The sequence below is a fragment of the Micromys minutus genome (genome assembly GCF_963924665.1).
Source record: "Micromys minutus genome assembly, chromosome: 25".
In the NCBI taxonomy this organism is placed as follows: domain Eukaryota; kingdom Metazoa; phylum Chordata; class Mammalia; order Rodentia; family Muridae; genus Micromys; species Micromys minutus.
The window spans coordinates 22,427,640-22,449,857 of NC_137960.1; the positions used below are offsets into that span (position 1 = coordinate 22,427,640).

Here is a 22,218-nt window from a genome sequence, read left to right on the forward strand (position 1 = left end):
GGAACTGGACGCGCTCGGTCTTACTCCTGCGCCTCTCCAGGCCACCTGCTCCCACGCAAGGACCCGGAACATGGACATCTATGCCCAGGAGCGCTCCTTCTCGCCCCCTCAGCTCGCCCGGTCTGCTGAATGTCTAAAGCCGAAGCCCCGCCCCTGGAGTAGAAACCACGCCCCGTCAGCTCGACACGCCTCCGACACGCCCCCTCGTGTCCATTGGCCGCCGGCATTGTCCGCTCTCTGGCCCGAGCGGTGATTGCGGCGCGCCTGTGTCAGTCCTGGGAGAGAGCGCGGGTGGCGGGCCAGGCCGCGGGACAGCCGCAGGTGGGGCCTGGAGCGGTGGCCCGGTCAAGGCAATCCCACAGCCCCGCGCTGGAGCCAAGATGCCCCGCGGGGACTCGGAGCAGGTGCGCTACTGCGCGCGCGTCTCCTATCTTTGGCTCAAGTTCTCTCTCATCGTCTACTCCACCGTGTTCTGGGTGAGTGATGGAGCCGGTGGAGCCGGGGTCTGGGTGGGGTATGGGACGGCCCACACTCCTTCGATGGCCCCCTACACTCGACCCAGGCTTGGGTCCAGCTTCAGCTACTCAGCGAGGCCGCTGGGAGAGCACGACGGCCTCTCGCACCTCTTCCCTAGGAACCGAGATATCGTGGCGGTTTCAGCAGCCCAGTCCTCAGCGTTAGAGCCAGTTGCCCACAGGATGCCACTTTGTTCACCTGTGCTGCCGAGCTCCTACCTGATGGGGTGGCTCTGGCTTCTCTGTAGGGTGTGGGTACGATCTTGGCTGCGCCCATCACGCCTTCAGGGAGTGACTCCCAATCAGCCTGGCCAGAGGTGACAGTCAGCTTTTGTGCTTGTAGCTGGCTACCTGGATTCCAAGTCTGGTCCCTGTTGCTGCTTGCATGTCCAAGATGTTTCTCTTGGGTGTGTTGCTTTCCTCCTTGATGAAAGAAAGAAATGTGCATGCCTTCTTGTTGGAGCGGGGCATTCCACTAGACAACCTGGAGGTTCGTGGGTGGTGGTGCTATTTCCACGAGTTCTGGCATTGCTCACGGAGGATCAGAATTGCACTGGTTGTGCACAGCCAGGCTTTGAATACTGCCCGCCACTTCCTAGCTGAGTGATCTGGGAAAGTTCCTTCATTGCTCTGATCTTAGTATTCTCATCTGTAATTTAAGACAGTCATTATTAAACATTTGGATGGTTGTGGAAATAAAATGACGCAGGCTAAGATGAGACCACAGAGAGCTTTAAAAAAAGGGGGGGGGGATAGTAATAATTATTATAATAATAAAAACAATAGGAATAAATAATAATTTTTACTATTTATTGTTATTACTTTTTTTTTTTAGAGATGGGGACTCTATGTACCTGACTGTCACCCAAGTGCTGGCATTAAAGACATGTGGCACCACACCTATTGTTGTTGTTGTTATTGTGACAGGGTCTTACTGTAGCTTACTCTAGGTGGGGTGTTTGTTCGTTTTGAGACAGCATCTTATTCATTCCTTGCTGTCCTAAAACTCACTATATATACCCCAGGCTAATCTTGAACTCATAGTAATCCTCTTGCCTTAGCCTTCCAAGTATTGGAATTACAGTTGTAAGACACCATGTTTGGCACTATTAACGTTATCATGGGCAAGGAATCTTTGCCCATGAATGGTATAAGCTAGAAGGTCCCAAGAGACATTCCCCCTACCCCTTTTAGACAAGGTTCCATGTCATCTAGGCTAGTCCCAAACTCACTGTGTAGCTGTGAATGATCCTCCTGTTTCTACCTCCCACACACTGGGTACTGGAATTACAGGGGTGTGCCACTACCCCTGGCTTATCAGGGCATTTTAGAATAACTGGACTTCAGTCTTTCCATAGGTTGGCTCTATATTCACCTCTCCAGAAGAGTGTGTATATAGATAGGCTTGCCCAGAGATCCCAAAGGGTCCCCTGAAAATTAAGACCCACCCCCTATGTTTTTTTTCCTCCCCACCTCCTTCTCTTCCTCCCCCCTCCCTCCCTCCACTTTCTCTCTGTCTTTCTTCTCTTCCTCAGCTCCTTCCTGTATTTCTTCTGTGGGCAGGAGCTGCTTGGCTGGCCAATCAAGACTATCTTTGAATGGGACCCCTTTATGAGGTGACCCATGGTAGTCAGTAGATCTTGATTCTAGTCCTGCTGTGTCCCAGACTCACTGGCATATTGTAGGCAAATGATATCTCTGTTTTGGGTCTCAGAACTGTTGGTTCTAGTCTTTGGCTAGCTTCCAGCCCAGTTCTCTGAAAGAAAGATAAGCCATGGTGCTAGGCAACCAAGGGTGGAGGGTGGGGCAGAGACATGGATTATGAGTTGCAGGTTATGAGTCTGAAGGTTCGGGTAGACAATTTGAGCTGGAACTCAGAGGCTCTCACTTAAAGTTGCATCAGAATTGGCTGGGAGGTTTCTAGCAGCACAGATCCCTGTGCCTTGGAACAGGTGTTTATTATCCTGTACCTCAGCTCCTCACACAACTGTAGTGTGAGCCACGGCTGAAAACTGCCTGCGCTGGACGGGCCTGGGAGATCACAGTGCTTCTTCTTAGTTCTGTCCTACCCATAAGTCCGAGACAAAAGGGAAGGTTAAGGACAAGGGTGGAAAGGTGTGTGTGGGGGGTCCCATTCCCTCTCCCTCCTCGCCTTCAGCGTGTAACCACTGACTCTTCATGCCTCTTCCCTTTCCACCTGTAAAATGGAAATGTGTCATGCCTTGCATTCCCCATGGCACCCCTTTTTAGTGGTGAGAGAGAATGAGGGAAGAGCCGAGTGAAGGTAAACGCTGGCTGGGTCCGGTGAGGTACAGAAAAAACACCCGGAAACCTCATCAAACACAGTTACGAGAAATCAAAAGAGCCTGTAAGGCCCAAATCACGGCTCTCTGCAGAACCCTCTCCACCCACACTCCCCCGTAGATGCCCACGTTGGCTCTTGCTGGCTGAGCAGGGCGCAGAACTTGGAACCTTTCCTCTTTAGACAACTGAGCCTGCTGTGTACTGCCATCCCTGGCAGTATTTCTGCTTAAAAAAAAAAAAAATCACCCCACCCAGGCCAAGAAGTCAGCTGTGGGCAAGGCTGCTGGGATGGCTCCAGGTACTGCCGGTTAAGTAATTTGTCTGGATTGAGTTTACTGCTAATTGAAAACCATTTACAGAAAAACCCATTATCTGGATACCATCTCTTGCCTCACCCCTGACAAGAGGACAGGTCAGGGCAAGGGTTACTCGCTTTACCAACAAAAAATGTGTGAGTGCTTGCAGGGTGGTGGAGGTGGCGTACACCTTCAGTCCCAGCACTCGGGAGGCCGAAGCAGGAGGCTTGCTCTCAGTATGAGTTTGACACCAATCTGGGCTACAGAGGGAAATCTTCTCAAGAGATAGATAGACAGACCAGACAGATATTTTACCACCATGAACCTTGTTTTGTTTTTTAATAGAATTTATATTTTGTGTGTTAAGTGTTTTGCCTGCATGAAAGTAGTATTAAGTGCTTTTTCAAAATAGTGTCAACTATTCATTTATTTATCTTCCTATGTGGATTACACACACACACACACACACACACACACACACACACACACACACAGAGGTCAGAAGGCACTTCTGGAACAGATAATTCTCTCTTCCACTCTGGGCTCTGGGGATCGAACTCAGATCATCAGGAGTAAGTAGCAATCGTTTTCACCTGCTGAGCCATCTTGCTGGCCCTCCTGGACTATTTGTCTGAGAAATGTCTTTAGAGATGAGAACCTTCGTATAAAACCAGAACTACTTTTCCACTGTTGAGCTGGTGGAGTCCCAAACACATTCTGGGTGTCAAGCCCTTGTCCCACGAGTGTTTGCAAACGTTTCCCCCCATGCGAGCGTCATCTCTTCCCATTGCGAGTCTTTGTCTTTACTGCGTGGAAACTTTTAAGGACAATGTGAGTGCTTCCTAAGTTTGCATGTTGTTTACATGGAGCGATGGCAGTATCTTTCTAAGCCTCCCCACATTGTTCCGATTTTGTCCGTGTGCTATTGAAGCCAAAAAGCTTTTGCATTTAGAGCATAATAGATAAGGGAAAAGAAGGGGCTACATCTGGGCTGAGAGGGCAGGAACACTTGTTTGACTAGCATGAGCAGCCCCTGGATTTGATCCCAATCCCAGAGGGATAAACCCCAATAATTATTTTTATATCAACACTCTGTGTCTCCCCACAGGGCACAGCCCTCCCTGATGGACCTTTATAGAGACTCTGGCCACTCTTCCCATCCCCTGCTTGACCAGGGGTGGTGCGTGCGTGTGTGTAGAGTATATAGATGGGGAAGAGCTAGGGGAGGGGGCTTTATCTACAGAGTCATAAGGGAGTCATAACCTGTGCTGGGTGCACAGCTGCTTTAGGGTCACCCAGGCTCCTGCCATATGTGTCTGCTGCCTATGGAGACCCGAAGAGAGTGTCAGGTCCCCTAGATCTGGAGTTCTGTACAGTTGTGAGCTCCCATGCAAGTTCTGGGGATTGAACCCGGATCCTCTGGAAGAGCAGTCAGTGAGTGCTCTTAACCACTGAACCATTTCTCCAACCCCATGACCATGAATACATAATCTCCCTGATACACTTCCAAAACCCTTGGAGTGTAGGCATATATCACCATGCCTAGCTTATAAAATGTTTTTCCCCCTTAACAATCACCATTGACTCTGCAGGATTAGGTGCATCCTCTCCCACAGAGGCCAGACAAGGCAGCCCTCTACAATATATGTGCTCGGTCCAGCCCATATGCTCCCTTGTTAGTGGCTCCCAGGGAACCAGGTCACACTGTTGCTCTTCCTGTGGGGTTCCTATTCCCTTCAGGGCTTTCAGTCCTTCCCCCAACTCTTCAGGTCCCAGGACCTCCATCCATTGTTTGGCTGTGGATATATTTATCTGTTTCAGTCAGCTGCTGGGCGGAGCCTCTCAGAGGACAGTTATGCTGGGCTCCTATAAGCATACCAGAGTCTCACTAAGTGTCAGGGATTGGTGCTTGCCCATGGGATGGGTCTCACGTTGTGCTGGTTATTGCTTGGCTATTCCTTTACTTTCTGCTCATTTAACCTAATTAAATGCTTTAAAAAAGAAAGTCCATTCTGTATGGGTACAGCAAGAGCCTCTTTACTGTTTCTTCTATGGACATTGAGTATAAGAGGGAACTGTACCGGCTGGTTTTGTGTCAACTTGACAAAACCTAGAGTCATCAGAAAGGAAACCTCAGTTGAGAAATTGCCTTCATGAGATCCAGCTGTAAGGCATTTTCTCAATTACTGATCAATGGGGGGTTGGAGGCCCAGCACAGAGTGGGTGGTGCCATCCCTGGGCTGGTGGTCCTAGGTTTTACAAGAAATCAGGCTGAGCAAGCCAGGAGAAGCAAGCCAATAAGTAACATCCCTCCATGGCCTCTGTGTCAGCCCCTGCCTCCAGGTTCCTGCTCTGTTTGAGTTCCTGTCCTGACTTCCTCCATCGATGGACTATGATCTATAAATGTGAGCTGAATAAACCCTTTCCTTCCCACCTGCTTCAAACCATTGTTGACAGAAATGCACACAATGATATACAAATTAAAAGTAGAAGGGGGGGCACTCAGAAAGATGGCTCAGTGGGCTGCCTCTTTCTGTGTGGTAATCTTAAGAGACTTCAGTCTAGGCTCTGCCAATGTTTTATTTTTCTGACCCCAGCTGAGAAATCCTATGATTGTTTCCGATCTGAACCACCTATACCGATGTCCCTCTCCACCCCTGCCGCCCACAACTTGAGGCGTAACTTCAAGTGGGTGCTTCTTGAGTGATGTGCTCAGGATTACCCCACGGGGCTGAACTGAGCCCCTAGGTTTCATCTCAGCCCAGAGTTCCTCCTGCCCCTCCTACTGTGTCTCCAAGTTGTCACCGAGAGTCTCATCCAGAGGCACCTAGAGCCTCCTCTTCCCATAGACAGGGAGAATTATTATAACACGTGTGCCCCGAGACAGTAGGGGTCATATCTCTAATTTTAGCCTTGCCCAGGACATCCTGGAGATCTGTTTACACACTGCTTTTTCTTGCTAGGCTTTGGGCTCCTGGAGGTCGGGGTGTGGCTCACTCTAAATACCAGTTTAGGGCTGAGCATACAAAGGAGGGGGATAGCCTTGGGCACTAGGGTGATGGTGCTTCATCTGCACCCACAAGGCTAGGGTTGGACCCAGGGCAGAGCTGAGCCTGGCCGCTGTGGGTGATACACTGTTGTTGGCCAGATCTTGAGGCATAACTTCGAGTGAGTTAAGCTGAACTCAACACTCACTGTCTAGAAAGCCAAGCCCGTTGGGTCTCCTTTTGGATGTGTGTGTGTGTGTGCACACGAGTGTGCCTGCAAGAGTTTATGTGCACTGTGTGTGGGCATTTGTCCGAGGAGGCCAGAGAGGGTGTCAGATCTATTAGAACTGGAGTTACAGACAGTTGTGAACTGCCCAGTGTGGCTCCTGGGAACTGGACTTGGGAGCAGCAAATACTCTTAACCACTGAGCCATCTCTTCATCCTTCTATTTATTTATTTCTTTTTTTTTTTTTTTTTTTTTTTTTTTTTGAGGTTTCATATAGTCCATGTCTCAAACTCCTATTGTGAGGATGGCCTTGAACTTCGGATTCTCCAGCTTGCACTTCCCAAGCACTCCTATTTATTGCAAGTATGCACTACCGTGTCCCCCTTTTTTTTTTTTTTTTTTTTTTTTTTTTAATGTGGTGCTGATGATCAAATCCAGGAAAGGCCTTGTGCTTGCTCAGTAAGCATTCTGCCACCAGCCTTTGTATTTCGCTGTTAGAGTGTGGACTCTGAACTGGGCAGCATCTCTGCAGATTTTACATGAAATGGATGTTAAGAGCTGAGTGCGTCCAGACTTGCTGAGAGTAAGTGGACTGATAAGTAAACCGAGCTGGGAGCCGGGCCTGGCACTGCAAACACTCCACTCCTTATTTACACAGGCACTGCCCAGTATGCCCTCTCCTCCTCTCCCTGCCAGGCTTGCCACGGCCACCCTGGGGGGATGAGACGGGTCCCTAAAGACCCTCTGGGGGTCCAGACGAAACCAGAGTCTGGAGCAAAGTGAGAAGCTGCCTTAGAATGCTCCCCCAGACCAAGAAATAGGTGTCTCCCCATAACCTTCAAGCCCTCCCCACTCCTGTGGCTCACACCTCCAGGGTTAGAGTGGGAGGTGACCTCTCTGGGAGGAGCCCTCCTCCTCCCCCTTGGTCCTAGTAGGTGATAGCTGAGGGAAAGCAAAGTGGCTTCTGACAGGTTTTCATTGCTTGCTGAGACAGAATATCTAGCCCAGGCTAGCCTGGAAGTCACTATGAGGCCCAGGCTGACCTGGAATTCCTGGTGATATTCTTTCCTCAGCCCCGAGAGTACAATGATCACAGGTGTGTGCTTCCACACCAGACTCTTGCAGATTTTTCTTTTTGAAAACAGCCCTGTTTTTTTTTTCTTGAGAAAATTATACTAAATCAAGCAATTTAGGAAAACATGACTGAGACAGTAATTTACCTTTGATCCTATCCAGGAAGGGACCTCTGTCCGGTATTGATTGGCATCTGTCTGGACGTCTTGTACAGATGCAGAGGTTTTTACTTCTGGATTTTTTTTTCCTCCTTGGTTCTTTGGGCAGGGCCAGTTTCACATTCCAGGCCTTAAAGAGGAGATGGTGAACCCCAGCTTCACCATGGAAAAGCCTGCTGTACTTCATGGGCTATGGAGAATGGTCCACAGCTGGGGTCTGGGCCTCCCTTAGCCTGAATCAGGGTGAGGCAGAATGCAGCCCTCTAGGGTCCTTGTTGTATAAAGAGACACCAGTAGGTTCTAGAATTCTGCACAAGACCCCTTTCCCTCCTGCCAAGGAGTGGCTACCTCAACCTGTACAACCCGACCCAGCACCCATGACTTTGGTTCTGAAGAAACAGGCAGGGCTACTTGTCCTCCTTCTGCCTCTCTTATCTCTAGGTGACTCTTGGGGACAGCCAGGGATGAGGCTCATGGGAAACTAGATAAGAGACTGATCTTGGAATTCCTGTGCCAGCTTGCTCCACCTGCAGCAAAGATGCCTTCTGGGTGAACTAGATCATGGGACATAGGGAATGGCTTTCCCAGAGAGGACTCTGGACCTGAGTTGGTTTGGGTTGGCACCTTGGGCTCTAGGCTAGACCAGCTGTTCTTTCTCGGGCTGGTAGAAATGATTTGTCACCTCTTATATGCCAGATACTGATAATTCAGGACACAGCCATGAAGAAGAAAGACTTTTGGATAAACCCTTTAGAGGGACAGACATACTTGCTATGGTGGGAAGCCGGGAGTCAGTGGGAAAGGCTAGGAGTTCCTACTTCAGGTCAAGTAAAGCCAGGAGCTGGTTTTTCAACTGAATTTGCAATCAACAAGGAACGTACTGTAGAGAACACCTCAGGTGAGCAGGCAGGCAGGGCACTAAGTAAGAAAGCCCTAAGGCAGGCAAGACAGGGCCAAGGCTGGAGCAGATGGGCCTAGAAAAGGCCAGATGTGGGTGGAGAGGGAGAGGGGATTGGATTGTATATGGAGTTTAGGGTCAGGGTCAGAGTCGCTGAGAAGGGAGGTTTCATTGTCAGAACTGCTGGTAGGGACATTCAGGGAGACCTAGGTCATTGTCATCTGTTCTGTGTGAACTGGGGGAAAGACCACCTTTTCCAGAACCCTCATCTGGGGACATTCCTCAAAAGCTTTGAGAAGCTCCTGTAAAATTAAGTCTTTAAGAACCTCAGGAATGTTCAGTCCCTTCTCCTTGCACGCAAAGAGAGCCGGGACATAAGGTGAGCTCTGGAACCGGTCATGTTGGAGGAGATCACTTTCCAAGAGGCCCTGTCTTCTAGAACAGGAGGTGTGGCTGTGGCCTCTAGCTGAAAGGTTGAACCCGTGGGGGTTACAGGGTACGGGGCCGTCCTGCCTGTATGGCTTGCTTGCCTTCTTGCTGTGATGAACAGTCCAACGAAAGCAATTCACAGAAGCAAAGGTTTATTTTTGCTCACAGTTGGAAGGTGTTGTACATTGTGGCAGAGGGTGACATCACAGTGGCAGTCAGGAATCAGAGGGGTGATGACGGCTGCCTCTCCAGGTCACACAGTCTTGGACTTAGCATGTGGGACCTTGCCGCCCACGTCCGGGAGCTTTCCCACCTCAGTTAACTCATTCTAGAAACTTCTTCACAGATGTGCCCAGAAGTCTATCTTCTAAATGATTCTAGCCCCTGTCAAGTTGACCATCACTGTTAATTATCTCATATCCCTGGGCTTTGGGATGTACCAGCCGACACTGCAGGCCACACAGTGGGTGTAAAAGTCAAGCTGTGTGAGGGGTGCTCCACCAGGCTCTCAGAGCCATCCCAGAACCCAGAGAAATGGCCAATGCATTTCTGGGGGCCCAGGGGGATCGGATCTACACGGACCAGGAGTGTCAGGCTGTTAGAACTGTATATGTACAGTTCTGAGCTAGACCTCTGGGCCAAGGCCGGCTTGACACAGTAATCTAAGATGTCATCTCTCGGTGTGGTTCCTAGGGATCACCTGCAGAGATGATGGAATTTGTAGTCAGGTGGCAACAGCCAGTATGAGCTGGATTCCTTGAGCCGAGCTACTGTGGGAGTCCTGAGGACTGAAGGGCTTGTGGGGGTGGGGGCGCCTGGAGAGAGGTCCGGTGTGAACTTGGGAGGGCTAGCACGTGAGAAGACATTGCCCATCCATGCCTCACCTCTGTGAAAGGCAATAATCACCCCCTTTCAACAGACAAGAGGCCACATAGCATAGGCCAGGATGCATAGGGAGGCAGGGGAGCTCAGCTCTGTTACTAGAAAAAGGGGTCTATTTAGTTGTGTAACCAGACTTTCTTTTCCCTATCTATCTGTCTGTCTGTCTGTCTGTCTGTCTATCTATCTATCTATCTATCTACCCCTCTCTCTCTCTCTCTCTCTCTCTCTCTCTCTCTCTCTCTCTCTCTCTCTCTCGATATGGTCTGTCTGTTTAGCCATGGCTGTTCTAGAACTCACTATGCAGATTGGGCTTTAAACGTATAATTTGTGTGTGTGTGTGTGTGTGTGTGTGTGTGTGTGTGTGTGTTGTGTGTGGGGGTGCATTGCCAGTATGCTCTTGTAGAGGTTAGAGGACTGCTTTGTGACTCCAGTTCTTTTTTCCTACCTTTACCTGGGTTCTGGGGACGGAACTCAGGCCGTCAGACTGGTGAGGGTCTTTCGCCTCTGAGCCATCTTGTTAGCCTCTGTATTTTAATTTCCTCCTCTGTTGACAGGAGTGATTATTGCCTCTCAGTTGGTGTAGATGGATAAACCTTGCAGGGTTTCACTAGATACCACAACTGTAGCCCCCTTAGTTTTCCTTCACCTTTCTGAGTTCTTGGAACAACCCAGTGATCTGGGTAGGATGGGGATGGTGTCCCGTTTTACAGATAGAAACACTGAGGCCCTAGAGGAAAAGTGACTTGACTTGTTTGCCGCCACCTTGTCTCTCTTTCATGGAGAAAACAGTGCCTATTGTGTGTTTCCCATTGTTCCAGAAGGGACTTTCTCACCTAGAGACATACGTGTATCTTGACCTACAAGAGAAATCAATATTTGCTTTGCCAGTAGAGGAAAACAGTGTTGGCAGAGCGAGTCTGTTTTTCCGTGTTAGAGCCTTTCCGCTTCCTGCCCAGGACAGCTGTATGTTCCAGGTTGGGCACTGAGTGTGTCTCAGGATGGTCATGTGACCTCTCTTTGCTGCTTCCCAGCAATCAGCAGAGAGTTGGTGCTCCAGACTCTCCAGCTCTACCAGGGACAGCATGGGACCCTCAGTCATGGCTGAAGTCAGTGACATCTGACTCTGGTGTGTGCCCTTGTACTGTGCCAGGGTCCTATGCAGGCACAGGAACAGTGTGGCGGGTGCCCAGGTCAGTGCAGTCAGCAGTGGACCGGGGTGCTCTCTTCTGAGACTGGGTCACTTACCAAGGTCAGAAGACTTACCTTCTTCTTGCCAGGAGGCTCCAGCCTTTAGAGGTTTCCCAGATCCACACAGCCACGCCCATCGTGAGAGCTGCTGACTGGGTGGATCTGGGGTGCACCTGGGCTAGACCCTGTCACTTCCTGTTAAGGCCACATTTGCATTTACAAATTCTAGGGCGTGGGGTCAGCTTCTCCAGGTGATTTTTTTTTTCCTCTTGGTGTTTCTGAAACAGCATTTTCCACTGAAGTCCAGGCTAGCCTTTACATTTTGGGAATCCTCCTGTTTCTGCCTTCCTAGAGTTGGGATTACAGATGATTCTGATACCAGCCTAGCTCCTGTTTCTAGCTCACTTTTCTACTTGGCTCTGACTCGACCTTTGGCCGGGAGCCACTGCTGTTGGCCTGGTCTCGTGGTGAGCTGCTGCAGGACTGAGGAGGCTGGCTGAGCGCTGCTGAGACAGCTGTAGGCTCGGTGACTCAAGCGGGGCCAGTGGAGGCCCTGGCAGTTGGCTCCTCAGAGCCCTGATGTCTGGAAGGTCATTTATCACAGTCACATCTCCTGACTTTTTAACATCCCTGGGGGATATGTATAAAAAATTTTCTTTTAAACAGGGTCTCATATCTTAGGGTTTTTTTTTTTTTTTTGCTGTGGAGAGACACCATGACCAAGGCAATTCTTATAAAGACAAACATTTAATTGGGGGCTGGCTTACAATTGTAGAGGTCCATGCTTGATTTGGCAGCACATATACTAAAATTGGAAGGTTACAGTGAATATTAACATGGCCCCTGCATAAGGATGACACAGAAATTTGTGAAGCATTCCATATTTTTTTCTCAACTGAGGAATAATACCAAATGGCTGAGAAGCACCTAAAGAAATGCTCAACATTCCTAGTCATCAGGGAAATGCAAATCAAAACAACCCTGAGATTCCACCTCACATCAGTCAGATTGACTAAGATAAAAAACTCAGATAGCAGCTGCTGCCGAGGATGAGCAGAAAGAGAAACACTCCTCCACTGTTGGTGGGGTTGTAAGCTGGTACAACCACTCTGGAAATCAGTCTGGCGATTCCTCAGAAAATTGGACATAGTACTACCTGAAGATCCAGCTATTCCACTCCTGGGAATATACCCAAAAAAGACTCCAACATATAACAAGGAAACAAGCTCCACCATGTTCATAGCAGCCTTATTTATAATAGTCAGAAGCCGGAAACAACCCAGATGTCCTTCAACAAAGGAATGGATACAGAAAATGTGGTACATTTACTCAATAGAGTACTACTCAGCTATTAAAAACAATGACTTCATGAAATTCCAAGGCAAATGGATGGGACTAGAAGCTATCATCCTGAGTGAGTCACAAAAGAACATTCATGGTATACACTCACTGATAAGCAGATACTAGCCCAGAAAGCTCAGAATACCCATGAAACAATTCACAGCAATTATGAAGCTCAAAAAGAAGGAAAGTCAGAATGTGGATGCCTCAGTCCTTAAAAGAAAAAAACAAAACATCCACGGGAGGAAATAAGGAGACAAATAAAGGAGCAGGGATTGAAGAAAAGATCATCCAGAGACTGCCTCACCTGGGGCACCATCCCATATGCAGCCACTAAACCCACGCACTATTGCTGATGCCAAGACATGCTTGCTGGCAGGAGTCTGATATGGATGCCTCCTCAGAGGCTCTGCCAAGCCATACTGATACAGATGAGGATGCTTGCAGCTAACCATCATACTGAACACGGGGACCCCAATGAAGGAGCTAGAGAAAGGACTGAAGGAGCTGAAAGGATTTGCAACCCCATGGGAAGAACAACATTATCAACCAACCAAACCCTCCACAGATCTCAGGGACTAAAACACCAACCAATGAGCACACATGGAGAGACCCGTGGCTCCAGTTGAATATGCAGCAGAGGATGGCATCAATGGGCTTTTGTTCCAGTGAAACCTCATTTTCCCAGTGTAGGGAAACCCCAAGGTGCTAGGTGGGAGTGGGAGCACCTTCATGGAGGTAAGGGGAGCACGAGGGGGAATGAGAGTGGGGGAAAGGAGATAACATTTACAGAGAATAGCCAATAAAAAAAGAGAAAGAAAACAATTTCAGAGGTTTATTATCATCATGGTGGGAAGAATGGCAGTGTCCAGGTGTTGGAGAAGAAGTCTCGAGTTCTACATCTTGATCAGCTGAAGCCTGTGGGCCATACTTGAGCATAGGAAATCTCAAAGCCCGCCCCTACAGTGACACAGCTCCCTCTGTGGCTACACCCACTTCAACAAGGCCACACCCACTTCAAAGGCCACACCTCCCAATAGTGCCACTCCCTGTGGCCAAGCATTCAGAAATTTATGGGGGCTATAAGTATTCAAACTATTACACCAAGGCTACCCTGAAATTTGCTATGTAGTTGAGGATGACCTTGATTTGATCCTCCTGCTTCTGTATTGAGATCAAAAGTGTGTTATCCCTATGCCCATTTATTTGTTCGGTGTTGGGGATTGAAAGCAGTGCCTCTTGCTTGCCAATGGAGCTCTGTCCTCAGCCCCCTAAGCTCTATCTTCTGCAGCCAGGAAACCCCCCTGTGCCGTGCTACCCGCGTCTGCTCAGGCCCACATCCTCCTCCATTGTCTCCTTGGAGCTAACAATGAAGAGCTCTTCCGCCTGCCGCCCCCAGCTCAGCCGCTTTCTAGACAAGCTTGCCTTTGCAGGCCCCTGGGAGCAGATGTTTGTCCCCGCCCTGTTTCTCTGAGGAGTCCGCTCTGAGAGGACAGTTTGGTGGCTGGCTACCTAGTGCCTGCTGCAGGTAGACTCTTGTTCTGCAGGTCGCCCTGGCTTGGTGGCTCAGTCATCAAACATTTCTTTGGTATCTGGGAGTTTTGGATCCTCTGGACACTAGACTGAAAGGACTTGGGTGCTGGAATGGGGGTAGTGGACAGGGGCTGCAGCTCTACCAGGGCAGTACACTGACCACAGTCCAGTGTGGGTGTGGGAAAGGAAGGAGTGGGCAGAGCCCAAGTGACAGGGGGTCCCATCAGGCAGGAAGCAGAACCGGTTTTACTGTCCTGAAAATGGTTCTTTTTTTCGTTTCTCGGTTTTTTTTTTTTTTTTTTTTTTTTTGAGAGGATATGCCAGGGCGTGAGAACTCATATTCCTCGGGAGGAAGGACAGCCTTCAGCAGAGACAGTTGGCCTGGGAGTTGGGAGAACTAGGTCACAGCTGCTGACCAGTGGCTAATTCACTGTGTGACATTGTGGGGAGTGATCGCTGTGCCTCAGATTGCCATCTGCAAAATAAGGGGGTTGGGCCAGATGGCCTTTGCCTGCTTATCTCGGGAGGACACACCACGGTGTTGTGGTTCATCTCTGTGTTAAGTGCAGTGTTTGTTAGAGAAAATCATTAAGAGGCTGGAGAGATGGCGCAGTGGGTAAGGGTGCTTGCTGCTCTTCCAGAGGGCCCAGGTTCAATTCCCAGTATCCACGTGGTGGCTCACTGGTTACAGCTCCAGGACATCTGTCATCCTCTTCTGGGTATATCATATGTGTAGTGTACATACATACATTCAAGTATATACACATCAAACCTTCTTTTAAAGAAAATAGTTAAGTACCTTGAGTGTTTGATTTTATAGGTGCTGGTTGGGTTAGGTCTCTGGGACTGTTCAGAGGAAAAGTCACCATTTTAAAGAAAAATCTTATCCAGCAAGGTGGTTCATGCCTGCGATCCTAGGAGGGGGAGGCAGGATTTATCAATTTAAGACAGGCAGGACTACGGAAAGACTCTGTCTCAAAACAAAGATTAAATGAAGCAAAACACACACACACACACACACACACACACACACGCCCATAGACATAGAAACTTACACATATACAGACATAAACACATACACACAGACATACACGCACACACACAGACATAGACAACTACACACACAGACAGACAGACATAAACACACAGAGATAGATAAATACCTACCTACACACACACAACTAATTAATGAGTCCAAGCAGCACGTGGCAGTCCAAGCTCAAGTGTGCACACGGTAGGGGGCCAGCTGGAGCTTGGGACACATGGAAATCCCCAGTGACTGTCTGGCTCTTCTGGGGACTCATTGTACCACCTTCTTTGTCTGATTGTCAGAAAGAGCCAGGGTTCTTAACTGTCACAGTGGGCCACAGTTTCCCAAGGAGGTTGGCCATCTCAGGGGAGCCTCTGAGTGACCACTGCATTCCTATTTTATAGTGCAGAGGAGAACAGAGCTCAGAGAGGGACCTGGCTTTCCCATTGCCTCAGAGCCTCTGAGTAATGAGGGCTTCTGCTGTCAGGCTCAAAGCAGCTCTGTCTGTGGGAGGGCTCAGGCTGTGTTCACAACTGTCTTTATCTTTTGAGGCAGGAGTTTACACTGTGGCACAGTCCTCCTGCCCCATTTCAGCCTCCCAAGTAGTAGGATATGCATGTGTGAGTCTGTCGCACTTACCTTGTGTTTGTTTTTAATTTTCTCAAAGCTGAAGAGGAAGGTTTAAGGTGCCAGGCCATCTCCTCTTTGTTCCCCATCCCCAACCCTTTGTTTTCCCACTTAGCTCTTCCCCTGACTTGTCTAAAGCCCCAGTATCTTGTTTTCTAGCTCGGTGTGTAAGAGGGAGGTTCCCGTTACGTTATAGCCTGTTCTTAGCTCCCTCCAATTAGCAGTTGGTAAAGTCTCCAGTTTAGCCATTAATTTGGGACCAGAAGAAGCCACCCACCTCCGGTCCCTGGCTGTCATCCCTGACATGTCCCTGCCAGTGCTACCTAGTATATTATGAACCCTAAGGCCTGCAACAGACTTCTTGGAGAATGTGGGGAATAGGCCTTTCTTTCCTTCTCTCTTTCCTTCTTTCCTTTTCTCTCTCTCTCTCTCTCTCCTTCCTTCCTTCTTTCTTTTGTTTTTTATTTTTATTTTTTATTTTTTTCAAAACAGGATTGCTTTCTGTAGCCTTGATTATCCTAGAACTAGCTCTGTAGACCAGGCTGGCCTTGAACTCACAGAGATCTGCCTGCCACTGCCTTCTGAGTGTGAGGATCAAAGGCACCCAGTACAGGAAAGGTGAAAGGAGGCTGTAGTTCTGACCTAGAGTCAAAAACTTTGCAGTTTGGCCGTTACAGAGAAAGCTGTGCATGCCCAACAAATCACTCCACGTATCAGGATGTATTTTGTTATTGTTGTTGTTTATTTTTTGAGATAGGGTATCTTTCTATAATTGTGACTGTCCTGAAAATTGTAATGTAGGCCAGGCAATCCTCAAATTCACAGAAATCCTCCTGCATCTGTCTGTCTCCCAAGGGCTGGGATTAAAGATGTGCACCACTGTGACTGACTTCCAGGGTGTATTTAAAAATGTCCTTGGGTCTAAGCACACCACTTTTAGGTCTACATTAAAACTACAGCTCACAACTGTCTTTGACTCCTGTTCCAGAGGATTCGATACCCTCACACAGACATACATGCAATCAGAACACCCCAATGTGTATAAAATAATTTAAAAAGCTACTCCAGTTGTGTCTAAAATGTTTCTCAGACATTAAAAAAAGAAAACCCATATTCCCTGTACTACAACTGATGTCCCTTTGACCAAAGTGTCTCAGAGCATCTGGAAACTCACAGACTTTCAGGTCATTTTTATGCACATTCAGGGCCTCTGCCCTCTACCCAGAGCAAACAGCCACCTCTTTGTCTTGACTCCTGTCTTAGTTTGGGTCTTATTGCTGTGAAGAGACACCATGACCACAGTAACTCTTATAAAGGAAGACACTTAACTGGGAAACATGGCAGCATGCAGGCAGACATGGTGCTGGCAGAGTCAAGAGTTGTACATCTTGATTCACAGGCAGATGAAGGAGACTGTCATTGACATAGCTTGAGCATAGAAGACCTCAAAACCCACCTCCACAGGGATGACACACTTCCTCCACCAAGGCCACACCCACTCCAAAGCCACACCCACTCCAACAAGACCACACCCCATAAAAGTGCCTATGGACCAAGCATTCAAGCACATGAGTCTACGGGGTCAGTCCTATTCAGAACACCACAGCTCCCAAGTCACAACTCTTGGTCAGCTGCAAATTTTTAGGCCCAGGGTCCTGCTTGAATGTTCCTCCAAGGTAGCTTGGGCCCTCTCTTTACCCAAATGTCACCATCCCTGGCTACAGTAGTTAGTTGGTTCCTCTCACTGTGATGTTTAAGCAAGCTCCTTAGCCTGTCATGTTGAGAATAGAAGGGGGTGCAGAGGAAGGCCACTCAGGAGCTCATTGAGTCAGGGAAGCAATATCCCACTACTCAGTCCCAGTGCCTGGCACACGGTGGCGGTTGATGCGTGTAGAATGTGGCATAGGATGCATCTTAGTTATTTTTCTGTTGCTGTGAAGAGACACCATCACCAGAGCAACTTATAAAGGGAAAAATTTATGCTGGGCCTATGGCTACAGAGGGTTAGAGGCCATGGCAGACTGGAGGAGGTGTTCTGCATTCGGGAGCGGCAGCTGAGAACTCACATCCCAATCCATAGCCTTCTGAACCCCAAAGCTTGCCTCCTCCAGTGAGGAACTTCATCCAGCAAGGCCACATCTCCTAATCCTCCCCAAATACCTACCAAATGGGGATCAAGTATTCAAATGCCTGAGACTTGCTGGGGTGTTTTGTTGAAGTCCATGGGGTTCTTTACCCCCCCCCCAAGGGAACCTTGGATCAAAGTGACTGTCATAGCAAAGTGGTTTGTTTTTCTGTGTGGTGTTTGTTTTCTGACATCGGATTTAGATTTTGAGATAATGTGTGTGACAGTGATTCCTGAGTGATGAAGTAACATTTATTGAGCACCTGCTGGATGCCCAGAATGTTGGAGTGTCCTTTTGCTTCAAGGGCATTGTGGTTGGTCATTGTGAGCTGACTTAACTAACCACCTTCCATGTGGCATTTGTGGTTAACATGGTATATAGGGGCTGGAGAGATGGCTCAGTGCTTAAGAGCATTGACTGCTCTTCCAGAGGTCCTGAGTGCAATTCCCAGCAACCACATGGTAGCTCACAACCATCTGTAATGAAATCTGATGCCCTCTTCTGGTGTGTCTGAAGACAGCTATCATGTACTTATAATCAATCAATCAATCAATCATTTTTAAAAAAACAATGTGGTATATAAAGAAGCCATTCAACTTCCTATCCATTGACTTTTGGGACATGCTAGTACATTTGTGATATATGTGCAGGCTGTGTCGAGGTCACAGTAGGTAGGTGGTGCTGGCTCCTGCCACCCGGCCATGCACGTTATGGACTGCTGAGAGGGCAGTGTAAGTTCATATTGCCACCAGTGATGGCTTTCTGTTGTTGCCTTTGTGAGAAGAGCAGAGAGATCCCTTTTACCCAGTGAACGAAGGAGTATTCCCAGGAGAGGAAAGTTCTGAGCTGAGCATTACAAATAGGTAAGTAAATAACACTGGGTTGGGTTTTTTTTTTTTTGTTGTTGTTGTTGTTGTTGTTGTTTTTTGTTTTGTTTTTTTTTTTTTCTTTCAGATAAGACTAGGCTACCCTTGAACTTCTGATCCACACTTGGATTGTTGCAGGGTTAGGGATTGAACTCGGGGCCTCAGGCATGCTAGGCAGGCATTCTGCCAACTGAGCTACATCCCTAACTCAGGTTGACTAGTTGTTTCTGACAGCTTGGGTGCCCTGGGCTGTAGGAAAAAGCAGTCATGGGCTGAGTGAGAAGGAAGAAGGTAGAGCCTAGCGGACTCTGTCGGCAGGTCTCCCCACCCTGTAAGGCTCTCATCCCTAGGGTCTCCAAGCTCCTATCCCAGAATTCTCCACTCTCTCCTGCCCTCAGTACAGCCCTGCTCCTGCATCTGAGTGCTCCCGCAGTGGCCCAAGTTGGGGACTTTCATCCCTCAGGGCCAGATGTACAGGGAACACCACAGGGATCATGGCCTTGTGCTCTGTTGGGCTCTTGGCAATGAGCTGTCAAGGCTGAGAGGAAGTAGGTTCTTGGCAGCCACCATTATCCAAGGACCATGGGGACGCTTCCAGGGAGGCAGGGCGGGGGGTGGGGTGGGGAGGAAGGTGATTTACTCTTGCCCCTCCCCTCCTTCCCACAACCATCTTGGTGGTTTTCACTTTCACCATGATCCACTCTCCTGTCCAGAAGGGGATTATCATGGAGGGCCTTCTTTAGCCCCAGAAGCATCTCAGGCTAAGTCATCCATCTCACAAATTTACCCGTCTTGGGTGTATGTCGCCAAACTCAGGGCCTCCTTCCAGGCTTATACCCCAGTGGACCCTCCCTGGACTCCCCAAGGACAAAGAAATGGCTGCGTCTTGTGTCAGTATGCTGTTGGGGGATCTCATGACTCCCACCTGTCTGGGCTACACCTCGATGTATGGTCATGGTGGCTCTTGATTAGAAATTCCACTCTGCCCTGGCTGGACTGAATAACTGGTTTTACAAACCTCCCAGCATTGCTCCCTCGATGTCTGGAATGTGCTGTGTGCGTGGGGAGTATTTGAAACCATCTTTCTGCCAACAGGAGGGTAGAAGATGATGTTTACTCTCCTGAGCAGGCGGTTTTGTGAAGGCCACAGCTCCTACCCCTTGGCCAACTCAGGAAGGCTGTGCGAAATGCCCCCTGAAGTTTTTCTCTATCTCAGAAAAGCCAGAGGGAGGAAGAGAGTCCTGCTCTTAAATAGGACTTACACAAGCCAGGCAGAGTCGTCAGGCAGAGGCAGGATGATTTAAAGGGAGGCAAGCTGACATAGGGACCAGCCCAGCTACCCAAACTTGGCCTGCACAGAACTGCTCACACCATGAAGTGAGGCTCTCCCTCCCTAACTCACCATTAACTGTCCTTAGGAGAAGGGTTTCTATTTAAGTATCTAGGTAAGGGACTGTGGGGGTGGGGGCGGGGCGTGGATCTGGCCTGAACTGGTTTTGAGTGCATTCACAGTGAGTCAAACTGTTCTCCTAATGAACTTTTAGGGAGCGTCCCCCATGGACCGTCTCATGCTCATACACATTTGGGTGTGTATATGGCAAAAATCTTGTGTGCCGTGGGGACATTTGCGGTGAGCAGAAGCATATAAAATCTAAGCCTGTCAATCAAAACAGGAAATCACCTGGGCAGCTTCTCTTAGCAACCAAGCTCCTTCTCTTGGACCCCATCAAAGGAAGCCTTAAAAGAAAGCCAGGGCCTTTGAGTGGTGCTTGGTTCAGGCGGCCCATTGTGTAGCTTGGCTGCATGGCTGCTCGGATCCATCACTTGGCTTTTGAACGACGTTTTCTTGCTACGTTGCTGTCTGTATTTTTTTTTTTTTTTTTTTTTTGCTTTTATTTCAATTATTTGATTAAGATGCTGAGATCGCAGCGTCACCTGATCTTGATGTAACAGTGGTAACAGAAGTTCAGGGTCTTCCACAGCCACATAGTTAGCACCAGGCCAGCCTGGGCCACATGAAACCCCGCCTCAAAATAGGATAAAATAAAACAAGGAGCCCGTGGTGATAGATAGTTAAGGACACTGACTGCTTTTCAGAAGACCTATGTTTGATGGCCAACACCTACATGTAACGTCACAGCCACCTACAGCTCCAGTTCTTGGGGGACCTGACTCCCTCTTCTGGCTTCCTTGGACATCAGGCATATAAGTGGTACCCAAACACACATGTAGACAGAACATGTATGCATTAAAAAAAAAGGATGCTGTTATGGCAGCAGGCTTTATTTTACTATTTGACAGGTATGTAACAGGAACTGGCATGAGGATATGCCATCGCTAAGACTGACCCTGAATGCTAGCTCCTCTCTCCTGCCTCTAACTGTTCCTTCCTATTCTGTATGGAAGAGAGGCTAGGACAGAAGCCTGGGAAGACACACTGTATTCCATCAGTGACAGCCACCAGTCCTGTTAAGTCGCCTCCATTTGTAAGACTGGAGAGTAGATTGCACTTAGAGGCAGTATTCGTCAGTGTTGCGTTACTGTAACAAGTTACCTGAGCTAATCAACTTGGGAAGAAGAAAGGTTCATTTGAGCTCACTGTTTTGGAAGTTCTGGGCCATGATCTAATGGTGCGGTTGCTTTAAGGCCTATGATGAAGCAGCCCATCATAGAGAGAGCACACGGTGGAGAAAAACCCGTGCACCTTGTCTCATGGGAAGAGACGAAGAGGAAGAAGAAGGCGCTGGGGGTCAATTGTTTCCTTCATAGGCATGTGTGGCCCCCTGAAGACTAATGACTTGGCCCTGCCTCCTCAAGACTCCATCAGCTCCTAGCACCCCCACCTGTGGGAGCAAGCCTTTACTACAAGACTTCACTCTGAGAGACATTGGTTTAAAAAAAGAAAGACATGCCTTTTCCCTGCAGCCTGTGTTCCAGAGACTCCCTGAATCCATCCCTGGGACAGACATTCACTCCCTATCTGATTTTTATTCCTTGTGCCCCATGTGAAGCCTGGAAGCTCACCCGGAGCATAGCAGGGCCCTGTAATGTGCATCAGGGTTGAAAATGGACCTCGAAGACTCCTTTGAGGGGAAAGCTGTTCCAGCTGGGACGAGCCAGCCAGGGACCAACCAGATGCACCCTAAAGACATACAGGTGCTGAGGTACCACACAGGATGGCCTGCTTCCCAGTAGCTTCATACAGCTGGGTCTGTCTCAGCCCATGACAAAGCTGAGCTCCAGGCTGGTTCTGAAAGGGCCCAGTTCATCCTGGACCACAGGGCTCAGAAGGGCAAAGAGGCAGCCTGGCTCCACAGTCTAAGGCCTGGTCACAGACTGCCAGCAGCATGTTCTTTTCCCACTGTGTCCCAACTGTGTATGGCCTGTGCCCCTACCCTGCGCCCGTTTAGTTGGAACCGTCCTGTTTGACAAATGAGCTGTTTGCTTCCTGCACTGGAGCAGGGTGGCAGGCTGCCTGGGCCAGGGCTATAATTAGCGAAGGAGGGGACCGGATTGCATGCTGGCACTGACTGATTACTTTATACCCAGATGGGTAAATTGATGTCATCAGAGATGTAAATATCACTTGGAAAATGTTAAATTCCCCAGAAGAGTCCTGCCCGCATCTTGTCCCGGTCAACGCTGCTCCGAACACCTACTCAGGGAGCCTGGGTTAGCCTGTGCTGAGGCGGGGACAGTGTGAAAGGTGACACCATCTTTGACCACGAGAGATGGGT

The 22,218-nt window shown here is 48.9% G+C and overlaps 1 protein-coding gene across 1 annotated transcript in view; it reads left to right on the top strand.

Annotated features, from left to right (window-relative positions):
- The first annotated feature begins 287 nt into the window (after positions 1–287).
- Positions 288–22,218, top strand: part of TSPAN15 (tetraspanin 15) — a 41,243-nt gene continuing 19,312 nt past the window's right edge. The window contains exon 1 of the mRNA XM_080937913.1: positions 288–476. Within this exon, the coding sequence (XP_080794039.1) occupies positions 381–476 (96 nt within the window). The 5' untranslated portion in view covers positions 288–380. The remainder of the gene's footprint in view (positions 477–22,218) is intronic.